The following is a 12926-nucleotide window of genomic DNA, read 5'->3' as shown; positions in this document are numbered from 1 at the left end:
TGGCTTCCTTCTGCACTGTAGGGGTTCTACGGATTTCAATTTTCCTCAGGATCCTTGATGTCATATTCAGTCAAATACTGCTTTGATGTCCAGCAGTCACTCATTTCTATAGTTCAGCTCTTTTGTCCATGTTTGAACAAAGGGTGTAATGAGGTCAGTAGCTGAGTGATCCTGATGAAACCAAACTGAGCATCAGTGATCAGGTTATTACTAAGCAAGTGCTGCTGGATATCATCATCCATGACCCCTTCCATCACTTTACTGATGATCAAGAGTAGACTGATGGGGCAGTAATTGGCAGATTTGGATTTGTCCTGTTTCTTGTGTACAGGACAGACTTGGGCAATTTTCCAGATTGCTGGGGAGATGCCAGTGTTGTCGCTGTACTGCAACAGCTTGGCTAGGGACACGGCAAGTTCCAGAGCACAAATCTTTAATACTATTGCCAGAACGTTATCAGGACACATAGCCTCTGCAGTATCCAGCGCCTTCAACGGTTTCACGTGAAATTAATCAAATTGGTTGAAGACTAGCACCTGAGATACTGGGGGCAACTGGAGGCCAAGATGGATCATCCATTCGATACTTCTGGCTGAAGATTGTTGCAAATGATTCAGCTTCATCTTTTGCACCAATTTGCTGGGCTCCCACATCAATGAGCGTTTGCAGATGATATAAAGATCTGTAGAAAGACAAGTAGTATTGAGGAAGCAGGGGGCTGCAGAAGGACTTTGGACAGGCTGGGAGAGTGAGCAAAGTGGCAGATGGAATACAATGCGCAGGTTCAGTCGGCAGTTAGGAAGGCAAATGCAATGTTAGCATTCATGTCGAGAGGGCTAGAATGCAAGATCAGGGATGTATTTCGGAGGCTGTATAAGGCTCTGGTCAGACCCCATTCGGAACAGGCGCCGGAGTGTGGCAATGAGGGGTTTTCACAGTAACTTCATTGCAGTGCTAATGTAAGCCTACTTGTGACAATAAATATAATTATTAATTATTGTAAGCAGTTTTGGACCCCGTGTCTAAGGAAGGATGTGCTGGCCTTGGAAAGGGTCCAGAGGAAATTCACAAGAATGATGCCTGGAATGAAGAGCTTGTTGTATGAGGAACGGTTGAGGACTCTGGGTCTTTACGCGTTGGAGTTTAGAAGGATGAGGGGGGATCTTGTTGAAACTTACAGGATACTGCAAGGCCTGGATAGAGTGGACGTGGAGAGGATATTTCCACTTGTAGGAAAAAACTGGAACCAGAGGACACAATCTCAGACTAAAGGGACGATCCTTCAAAACAGAAATGAGGAATTTCTTCAGCCAGAGGGTGGTGAATCTGTGAAACTCTTTGCCGCAGAAGGTTGTGGAGGCCAAATCATTTGAGTGCCTTTAAGACAGAGATAGATCGGTTCTTGATAAAAAGGGGATATGGGGTTATGGGGAGAAGGCAGGAGAATGGGGATGAGAAAAATATCAGCCATGATTGAATGGCAGAGCAGACCCGAGGGCAGGATGGCCTAATTCTGCTCCTATGTCTTATGGTTTAATTGTCGACTACCATTCACGTCTGGCTGTGGCAGGACTGCAGAGCTAGGGCACGGTAGAACAGTGGTTAGCACTGTTCCTTCACAGTGGCAGGGTCCCCGGTTCGATTCCCGCTTGAATCACTATCTGTGCAGTCTGCATGTTCTCCACATGTCTGCGTGGGTTTCCTTTGGGTTCTCCCCTTTCCTCCCACAAGTCCCGAAAGTAGTGCTTGTTAGGTGAATTGGGCATTCTGAATTCTCCGTGTACCCGAACAAGCGCCGGAGCATGGCGACTAGGGGATTTTCACAGTAGCTTCATTGCAGTGTTAAATGTAAGCCTACTTGTGACAATAATAAAGATTATAGATTATTATATATCTGATCTGTTCATTCCAGGATTGATTAGCTCTGTCTATCTCATGCTGCTGAACTTTGTTTAACATGCTAGTCCTGTGTTGTCACTTCACCAGGCTGACAAGTAATTCTTAGGTGCTACTCCTGGCATGCCATCATGCAATCTTCATTGGACCAAGGTTGATGCCCTGGCTTGGCAGCAATGGTAGAACGAGGGATATTCCAGGCCATGAAATTACAATTCTGCTGATGGTCCACAGCACGTCATGGACACCAGGATCTAGAAAACATATACTCAATAATATGGAATGTCTAACTCAAAGCTGCCCTGGGCTCTGTTGCACATGGTTTCTAGACATTAAATCACTTACCTGCTTGCCTCACAGGCAAATCCAGTTGGTCTGACATTGTAATTTGGAGCAGAGTCGATACAAAGGTAACAGCTTTGTTGGCCTGTATTGTACAAAGATAAAAATCTATTAAAAACTTGAATATTCGATTGATACAACTATTTAAAAAATTTAAATGCAGATTATAATTTCATACTAAGACAAGGGAAATCCGTCCTGTCAAACATTTGTGATTTAATCATCTGATGTCAAGAGTGCTCCCAGCATGCCTAGATGGAGTGCAAAACTACCTCTATCCTCACCCATCTTACAATGTCATAACCTTAATACACATTTAATCTAATCTGAGATACGGTGCCACTAGAACATTTGTATGACTCTCAAAATTCCAAGTCAGTTATCATTTTAGCTATTACAATTGAGGCAGTTTACTGAATGTTGCAAATCCATACTCAAGGACTAGACCAATATTGCTCAAAGTCATTTCATGCAGAACTTCTACAGCCAAGAAGTTATTCTCATTCCATGAACCTAACCAGAGACGAAAGAACAACAGACAACACAATCTTCCTGCTCAAATTTCCAATTTCTCTCAATGCAGTGGCAACTTAGCCTGCACAAAATGTTAGAATCAAAATCCTCAAATGTCACATTGAGTTTTTTCCAAAAAGGTGTTAACTCTGCTGGAGGGAGGATGGTTAAATAATGAGATTTTGTGCACCATCAAGTGGCAATGTATGAGCAAACGATTCAACATCAGATAACATTAGAGTTAAATCCAAATCTGTCCTCGCATGATACCTATACTTTTCAGTAGGGGGTCACTGGACAGCTATCAGGAACAAGGTCATCAATTGTCACCGCAACTATTGTCTTGTTTGAGGGAAGCTATATCAGCACAAACCCAGGACCAAAATATATGATATAGTTTGGAAATGAAACAGAAAATGCTAGAATCACAACAGCCCGGACCTGTGCAAGTTAACATTTCTGGTGCAGATCATTTTCAAAACGAAGGCATGGACAAGCATACAAGCACAAATAGAAAGCCACATAAGAGACAACGGGTGAGCAAATAGCCATGGACGCGCAGATCTCAAGAGGAACAGCACAGTGGTTAGCATTGCTGCCTCACGGCGCCGAGGTCTCAGGTTCGATCCCGGCTCCGAGTCACTGTCCATGTGGAGTTTGCACATTCTCCCCGTGTTTGCGTGGGTTTCGTCCCCTCAAGCCATAAGATGTGCAGGGTAGGTGGATTGGCCACGCTCAATTGTCCCTTAATTGAAAAAATTGAATTGGACACTCTAAATAAAAAAAGATCTTAAGAGGAATGAGACATGGAAAATCAGAATATCATGTTGGAATTTTTGTGGGGTTCTAAATGAAGATACAAGGGCAGCACGGTGGCACAGTGATTAACACTGCTCACGGTGCTGAGGACCTGGGTTCGATCCCGACCACTGTCCGTGTGGAGTTTGCACATTCCTCCCATGTTTGCGTGGGTTTCGCCCCCACAATCCCAAGATGTGCACGGTAGGTGGATTGGTCACACTAAATTGCCTCTAATTGTAAAAAAATAAATTGGTACTCTAAATTTATATAAAAATAAGTAAATGAAGATAAAGCTGAAGTGAGAAGCAATATGTTCTTTACAAATAAACTTCTTGCAAAATGCATTTTCAGTAGGTCCAAATATCCTGGATGACACCTGTCAAATTTCTAGCACAGAATACAGTACTGTTAAATTACAAACTGACTTTACTTGAGGAAGTGGTGGGAGGGATGCCTTTTCAACCCACGGTACAACTGTACTACATTTGGTTTCTAGAGTCCCATATAGGTACAGTGGTAATCATGTGTAATTGGCCAAAACAGGTAATTTTCAATTGAAAAGTTAAAATTACTGTCATACATAAAAAAAACAAGTGTTTACAGGATGATTAGGGCAAATTTGCAGCCGCCGTGAGAATATGTTGACGGTGTTAAACGGTGCTTAGCAGTAGATGGAAAAGTTTCTGAATCGGGTATCACTGCCTCCCTTACAGGAAAGGCACTTTGTTACATCGTATATATTTCAATTAAACATTTTCTACTAAATCGATATTTGACATAATGATCATTCCCAGTGACCGATTCACAAATTTTTATTTTATGTAATACACACACATGTTCCATTTATGTTTAGATTTTACTTGCACATGTAGCTGTCAGTGTAGCCATATAATATGAAAATATTTTCTGAAATCAGTGACGACAGAAATCAGGTTCACATTGTACTAGAAAAGGTATTTAGTTGTTCATGACAAACCAGAAAGACAGGTTTGATGGTTGTTTCAAGTCTGCCCTAAAATCATAACTGCTCCAAATAGAACTATAGAATTCCGACAGTGCAGTAGGTGGCCAATCGGCTCATCAAGTCTGCACCGACCTTCTGAAAGAGGACCGTACCTAGGCCCACTCCCTCACTTGATCCCACCTATCCTGCACATCTGTGGACACTAAGGGGAAATTTAGCATCGCCAACCCACCTAACCTGCACCTCTTTGGACTGTGGGAGAAAACCCGGAGCATCACGGGGAGAAAGCGCAAACTCCAATCACCCGAGGTCAGAATCTAACCTAGTTCCCTGGTGCTGAGGCATCAGTGCTAACAAATATCCAAACAGATATGAAATGCACATAAAAACATTGAATCCATGATTCAGAATCTATGTTGAGTGAATCAAAACTAAACAGTAACAGCAGTTACACCAAAGCTTCCCAACAGATTCCAACAAATACTTAATTCAAAATTGAAACATCACACTCTGGGACCTAGTTTGATAGCACAAATTAAAAGCAATCGAATTCTGCACAAACTAGAATCGAGAGACAAGATGAATCAAGTGTGGGATGCCAGAGGGCAAAGAGAAGTTGAGATAAGATCCAGGTCTCCTACTTTGACCGCTGTTTACAACAGTATACAACATACGGTGATGCTATGGTCCAATAACCTAGCACATTGCCAAAGTTTAGATGAATACCAAAGTTTAGATGAATACCAACCAAGTTTCTCACACCCGATAGCTGGTCCCTCTATGAAGGTCTTTAGCTGACAGGTGATAGATACTCCCATGTTACAATAATCTAAGAGCACTCACTACTAATAGTTGAAATGAAATGAAAATCGCTTATTGTCACGAGTCGGCTTCAAATGACGTTACTGTGAAAAGCCCCTAGTCGCCACATTCCGGCGCCTGTTCGGGGAGGCTGTTACGAAGGCAAGCAAGTTAGTTGCTTGGACAAGTACCAAAGGGAGATGACATTTAAGAGTCGTAATCCATTGAATGGATAAAACGTCTTCAGGAAAGGATGGGAGAAAAGTCACAAAGAGAAAACAAATACATTATCTCAAAACGCTCCAGCTTTCTTCGCCACTATTAGAGCTTAGTGTATTGATAATAGAATAGATATCAAATCAATGCTATTCTTCATTACATAGAAAGTACCATCAGGCAGATAACACACTACATATATCCACTAGCTTGGTGAACATCAAGCAGCAGTTTACAAATTGATTTAAGATTTAAACCCAGCTTGATCAAATATTATAGTGAAGAACTGTTGTGTGCCAAGCTACTGGTTGAATTATCTACCACTTCCCTTTTAAGTCCCCCACCATAATAACATCTGCAACATTCAGATCAACATTGTGGTCGACCGGACCAGAGCTCTAGCAAATCAGTGCCACAAAGACTGGGACGTTCTTTTCTCGAAATGAAGGTGTGCATCCTGCTCTACAATCCCCTGTCAAACATGAAGTTTCAGAGGGCATATTTCCATATTTCGCAGGAGTTACAAGTTAAAGAAAATGGGGAGGGGAGGGGTTGATGGAAGATGGGGCAATAGCCATAGACCAGGCTAAGACACTTCCAAAAAAAAACACGACCGACTCTAAACTTTAACAAAAGAACTCTGTACTTGAACGTTTCAGCCATAATGTTATTTGCTTAACAAATTAGGAAGATGAAGGTTGTGCTTCTACGGCCGAGGACCAATGCTGTAGCTGCATTCGCACCACATACACATAATAAAGTTCGTAATCCACTGGCTGTATAAAGGAAAGCGCGACATTACCAGCCTGGCGTAAATACCAACTCAACAGACGCCTTAACTATTCATTCAGTTTATCCTGATGAGCAGAGAGGAGACAATCTGCGGGTTAGAGGTCACTAAATTGGCCCCAAGAACATCGCGAACCGTTACGTGCGATTTTAAGGCGTGAGGAAGGCAAAACACTGAAACATGTCTGCCGGCAGCAGGCGGCCACCGAGCGGACGCGGCACTGGGGCTCAGGCCGAGGCCTGGCCGCAAAGCCCTGGCATTTCACAACTCGACGCACACCGACACCTGTAAGGAGCCGGGGCCTGGGCCGCTGTTACCTCGTTGAGCTGTCGCTCGGCCGCCTCCCTCAGCGCCGGGTCCATGGTGCCCCTCAGGGCCTCGATAATTTTAGTCGGATCCATCGGAAGTTTCTCTGCGGCGCTCTGGAAGAGAATCGACGTTCAATTGATTTTTTTTAAAAGTCGCTCCTTTCCTCCTTCCTTTAATATGTTTTAAACAAATTGTAGAAGCGGGCGTTGTGGTCGCTGGGCCGCTGCCGCCGCTCACTCGGCCTCTCAGCGAGCGGCCGATGCGCACATGGAAGCTGCGCTTCAACAGCCGCCGGCGCCAAAGGAAGAGCGTCGCGCGCCGAGCCCGGATACAGGGGCGCGAGACCTCCCGTCATCAGCCGGCCGGCCAGCCCACTCACCACCTTCCGCTTCCCCAACCCACATCCTGCTGCCGCCGCTGCCCGCGCGGCACCTGGGAAATGTAGTCCCACCGCACCACCTCCTCAGCGCAGATACATCCTCGCAACACGTGGTGTCTCCCCAATTGTGACTTTTTTCCTTTTCATTGGCTTAGTGTGCAACAGCTGCGTGTGGACCGTGGGGCATAGCAGCTGCAAGTTCTGTGTTATTGCTCATCAGTGCCCACTTGGATGACTTTTCTTCCATCATATGGTCAGAAGCGGGGATGTCCGCTGATGATTGCACAACGTTCAGCCACATTTGCCACTTCTTAAGACACAGAAGCAGTCCCAGTCCTAATGCAGAAAGACCTGGACAATATCCAGGCTTTGGACTGAGAAATTGCAAGGAACTATTCACCTCATACAAGGACCCAGGCTCTCCAACAAGACAAAATCCAACTATCTCCTCATGGCATTCAAAGGCATTGGCGTCACTGAATGGCACTACCATCAACATCATAAGAACTAGGAGCAGGAGTAGGCCATCTGGCCCCTCGAGCCTGCTCCACCATTCAATGAGATCATGGCTGATCTTTTGTGGACTCAGCTCCACTTTCCAGCCTGAACACCATAACCCTTAATCCCTTTATTCTTCAAAAAACTATCTATCTTTCTCTTTAAAACATTTAATGAAGGAGCCTCTACTGCTTCACTGGGCAAGGAATTACATAGATTCACAACCCTTTGGGTGAAGAAGTTCCTCCTAAACTCAGTCCTAAATCTACTTCCCCTTATTTTGAGGCTATGCCACCTAGTTCTGTTTCACCCGCCAGTGGAAACAACCTGCCCGCATCTATCCTATCTATTCCTTCATAATTTTATATGTTTCTATCAGATCCCCCCTCATCCTTCTAAATTCCAACGAGTACAGTCCCAGTCTGCTCAACCTCTCCTCGTAATCCAACCCCTTCAGCTCTGGGAACATCCTGGGGCTTACCATTGGCCAGAATGTAAACTGGACTCACCATATAAATACTGTGCTTATAAGAGCAGATCCTAACTCTGCACTTTAAGTTCTATGAAAACCTATCCATCATCTACTTATGATGGAATACTCCCCATTGGCCTGGATAAGTGCAGCTCCAGTAACACCCTTTCAGGATACCCCACCCTCTTACAACATTCACTCCCCGCACATTGGCAGCAGTATGTACCATCTACAAGATGCATCACAGCAGCTCCCCTTCAACAGCCCTTTACCACCCGCAAGGACAAGTGCAGCAGATGCATGAGAACACCACCACCTGCAATTTCCCTTCCAAGCCACACACCCTCCTGACATGGAATTATATCGCCATTACTTCAAGATCGATGAGTCAAAATCCTGGAATTCCATTCCTAACAGCACTGTTGGTGTTCCTACACCACATGGATTGTCGCAGTTCAAGAAGGCAGCTCACCACCACCTTCTCTTGGACAATTCGGGCAGGATATTAAAAATGCTGGCCTAGCCAGCAACACCCATGTTCCATGAAAACATTTTAAAAAGCAAATGCACTTATACAATTGACCTCAGGGCCATCAAGAGCATTAAGTCAAGTGATTCTTGCTGGAAAATATTGATATTAACTGAGGAATAGAATTGATTCAGCCATTGGTGAGCTTTATACTCAAATGAACTGGCATTAATTTAAGGAGTACGTACATTGCTGGCAAGGCCAGCACCCACCATGTAACCCCAACTGCACCTAAGAAGGAACTGGTGTGCAACCCCCTTGAACGTCTGCAGTGCACGCGGTGAAGATACACATGAGGTGTTGTTAAATATGGAGATTCAGAATTTTGACCCAGCAATGATGAAGGAACAAGGCAATATATTTTCAAGTCAGGATGATATGAAGACTTGAAGATGATCTTGGAAGTGGTGGTGTTCCGATGCGTGACTTCCCTGATCTAATTAGTAGAGGTTGTGGGTTTGAGAAGTGCTAATATAGAAGTCTTGGTGTGTTGCTGCTTGCAATGTGTAGATGGGACACACTGCGGGCACTGTGCGTCAGTGGTGTTGGGAATGAATCTTCAGGTTTTGATGCACCAAATGATTTATTTCTGATTAAAAGCAGCAGAATGAATAAGCCAACCCATCTGCTTCTCATTGAAACCATAAAAATGGCGTAACAATTGTCCGTATTGATCTTATATCTGATAGAGACAAGGAACAATTCCAAAAATACAGCAAGCTAAAATACAATTTTAAATGACATATATCCTGTCTATGTAAAGTCACATAAAATGCAAATATTTGTCCATTGGATGAAAATTGCTTTCATTAAATGTATGTCCTATGATTCTGGATTTGTTTGTGTCAGTCTTGGTTTATGATAGCATTCTCAACTCTGAGTCAGAGAATTTCTATGCTCAAGCCTTACTTCAGGACTCAAGCACATAATTCAGGCTGACACTCCAATGGACTGCGTAGGTAGGGCTTCAACATGCGAGGAGTTCGTATTTCAGACAAAACATTAAATTGCAACCCTGTTTATGCTGAACAGTGTTATTTGAAGAAACAGGATGAGGATTTCCTGGATAACTTTTATACCCCAATGAGTACCACCAAAAATGAATCATGGAATTAATTACATTGCTTTTGGGAATCTTGTTGCACATAATTTGTCTGCCGATTTTGCCAACAAATCAATAGCAACTGCATTTAAAAAGTAATTAACTGCCTTCAAAGTTTTTTGGAATATCAGAAGATGTAAAAGGAGCTATAAAACTGCAAATTCGTTTTCAAAATCTTGAATGTCACAAGTTCACATGCTTTATAGCCTAAAATTACTAAAATATTTATTTAAACACGAAAGAACATACAAAATACTTATGAATAAGCTGATATCTGTGGTTCAGCCTCAGAAAACTCATAACTTTCTCAGTTGCTAACCACTGCCTGAGGGTTCAAGATAATTGCATCAAGACATAGCATTTTTTAATACATTCTATGAGTAAGTTTGCAAATTAAGGTATTGAAGTTAGACATCCTTATGTTGCAATTTAATCTCCATCATTGCAGTCAAAATGATTCTCCTGGTGGGGTGTCAGAATTTTACATGTGTCTTTACATTGCATTGCAAACAGTAATCATGCTTCATAAAAAAAACATCTAAATGGAATGATTTTCAATATATTTTGTAATTCAAGAGCATCACAAACAAGGCAATGAATATGCTATGTGGTCATAGAGCGTTACAGCACAGTAAGAGGCCCTTTGGCTTATCGTGTCTGTGCCGGCCATGAAGCACCTGCCTATTCGAATCCCATTTTCCAACACTTGGTCCGTAGCCTTGTATGCTGCGGGTTTCAAGTGCTCATCTAAATGCTTCTTAAATGTTGTGAGGGTTCCTGCCTCCACCACTCTTTCAGGCAGTGAGTTCCAGATTCCCACCACCCTCTGGGTGAAAATGTTTTTCCTCAGATCCTCTCCAAATCTCCTGCCCATTACCTTAAATTTATATCCACTGGTTATTGACCCCTCTACTGAGGGAAAAGTTTCTTCCTTTCTACTCTACTTATGTCCTTCATAATTTTGTACACCTCAGTCAAGTTCCCCCTCAGCCTTTTCTGCTCTAAGGGAAATAACCCCAGCCTAACCAGCCTCTGTTCATAGCTGAAATGCTCAGCATAGGCAATATCCTGGTGAAGCTCCTCTTCGCCCTTTCTAGTTCAATCACATCCTTCCCATAGTGTGGTGACCGGAGCTGCACAGTACTCCAGTACTGTGGCCTAATGAGTGTTTTATACAACTCCCTCATAACCTCCCTGCTCTTATATTCTATGCCTCAGCTAATAAAGATGAGCATCACATATGCCTTCTTAACCGCCTTATCTACCTGTCCTAATGCTTCAGGGACCTATGGACATGCACCCCAAGATCCCTCTGGTCCTCTGTACTTCTCAGCATCCTACCGTTCATTGTTAATTCCGTACCTTGTTCGTCCTCCCAAAATGCATCAACTCACATTTTTCAGGGTTAAATTCCATTTGCCACTGTTGTGCCCATCTGACCAGCCCATCTATATTATCCAGTAATCTAAAGCTTCCTCCTTGCTATTTACCACACCACCATTTTTGTGCCATCTACAACCTTACTGATTCTACAACCCAAACTCACTTCTAGATCATTAATGCACACCACAAACAGCAAGGGACCCAGCACCAATTCCTGCAGTACACAGGCTTCCAGTCAGAAAAACATCCTTCAACTATCACCCTCTGCCTCCTGCCACTAATTCAATTTTGGATCCAATTTGCCAAATTTCCCTGGATCCCATGGGCTCTTACCTTCTTGATCAGTTTCCCATGTGGGACCTTGTTAAAAGCCTGACTGAAGTCCGTGTCGACTACATCAACTGCACTGCCCTCATCTACGCACCTAATCACCTCCTCGAAAAATTCAAGCAAATTTGTTAGACATATATATCATTGACAAAGTATGCTGACTGTCCTTGATTAATCCTTGCCTTTCCTCAGAACTTTTTCCAATAATTTCCAGACCACTGATGCTTGACTCACTGGTCTGTAATTATCTGGTTCTTCCCTACTTCCCTTCTTGAATAATGGTACCATATTAGCTGTACTCCAGTCCTCTGGCACTCACCTGTGGCCAAAGAGGATTTGAAAATTGACGTCAGAGCCCCTGAACCCTCCTCTCTTGCCTCACACAGTAGTACAGTGGTTAGCACCGTCACTTCACAGCGCCAGGGACCAGGATTCAATTCCCGGCTTGGGTCACTGTTGGTGCAGAGTCTGCATGTTCTCCTGGTGTCTGTGGGTTTCCTCTGGGTGCTCCGGTTTCCTCCCACAAGTCCCGAAAGTCGTGCTTGTTAGGTGAATTGGACGTTCTGAATTCTCCCTCAGTGTACCCGAACAGGCGCCGGAGTGTGGTGACTTTCACAGTAACTTCATTGCAGTATTGATGTAAGCCTACTTGTGACGCTAATAAAGATTATTATTACATAGCAGTTTGGAATGCATCTCATCTGGGCCTGTAGTCAGGTGGTCAAAGGGATACAAAGCATAATGAGAAGGGGGATAGGATGGGCTCCTCTGACCAGACTATCTGTTCTATTGGTGCTGATAATCAAGCATTAAGTATTGGCCAGGAGAACTCCCCTACCCTTAGTGATGCTGGATGTTTTATGTCCGCTTCCCACAGGACCTGGGGACCAGGTCGGGGCCTCGGTTTAACATCTCATCCCAAAAAAACAGCGCTTTGAACAATGCAGTCCTGTCCAGGATTCTCAGTCTACATTACATGCTGAAGTCTGGAGTGGGACTTGAAAATTCATCCTTCCTACTAAAAGGTGAGAGTACTTGAGCCTCAACCAATACCTAAAATAACAGTTTTAATTCACCTTTGAGCATAATTATCTTTTAAGTAAATGTTTGAAAGTGCGCAACACTGACGGTAGAACTGAATATCAAAGCACAATACTCTTTTAACATTTAACAATAAGGCAAATCCTCATAATTTTACTTTAAAATTAAATTTCATATTAATGAAGGCAGTATCGAATACTAAAGAGAAGCTTGGGTAGACGTTGCGCATAATTAAACGGCAAACACTTGTTATTGAGGTAAAAGGGAGACATTCAGTTGGGGGTCATCATTTGAGTTTTATGTGGTTTGATTTGTTCCTCCTGGAGGGGCGCTAATCAGGTGGGGTTATCATTTAGGTCTGGGACACATCAAATAGATCCATTGAAGAATGAGCTGGTTTGGAAGAATTTTGGGTTATCGCCAATCTCTCATTTATCTTTTGTGATGTGAAATATCTTCTTCGGCGACCACTCGCTTCTGCGTATGATTGTCCACGTCACTGATCATGGGTTCTCTCAGTCTTTGCGTGGCTGATGAGTCCGATCCTAGCGCCGCACCCC

The 12926-nt window shown here is 43.4% G+C and overlaps 1 protein-coding gene across 3 annotated transcripts in view; it reads right to left on the bottom strand.

Annotated features, from left to right (window-relative positions):
• The window catches only part of ipo7 (importin 7), a 100455-nt gene extending 93492 nt beyond the window's left edge, over nucleotides 1–6963 (bottom strand). For 2 of the 3 annotated variants that reach the window (XM_038808168.1, XM_038808169.1), the window contains exons 1-2: nucleotides 6641–6963; nucleotides 2242–2323 (exon numbers count right to left, since the gene is read on the bottom strand). In XM_038808168.1, coding sequence (XP_038664096.1) covers nucleotides 2242–2323; nucleotides 6641–6724 — 166 coding nt within the window. In that variant the 5' untranslated portion in view covers nucleotides 6725–6963. The remainder of the gene's footprint in view (nucleotides 1–2241; nucleotides 2324–6640) is intronic. The other variant, XM_038808167.1, reaches the window with a different exon arrangement.
• Between the last annotated feature and the right edge of the window lie 5963 nt (nucleotides 6964–12926).

The sequence above is a fragment of the Scyliorhinus canicula genome, chromosome 9 (genome assembly GCF_902713615.1).
Source record: "Scyliorhinus canicula chromosome 9, sScyCan1.1, whole genome shotgun sequence".
Taxonomy (NCBI): Eukaryota; Metazoa; Chordata; class Chondrichthyes; order Carcharhiniformes; family Scyliorhinidae; genus Scyliorhinus; species Scyliorhinus canicula.
This window is presented reverse-complemented; position numbering and strand designations above follow the sequence as displayed.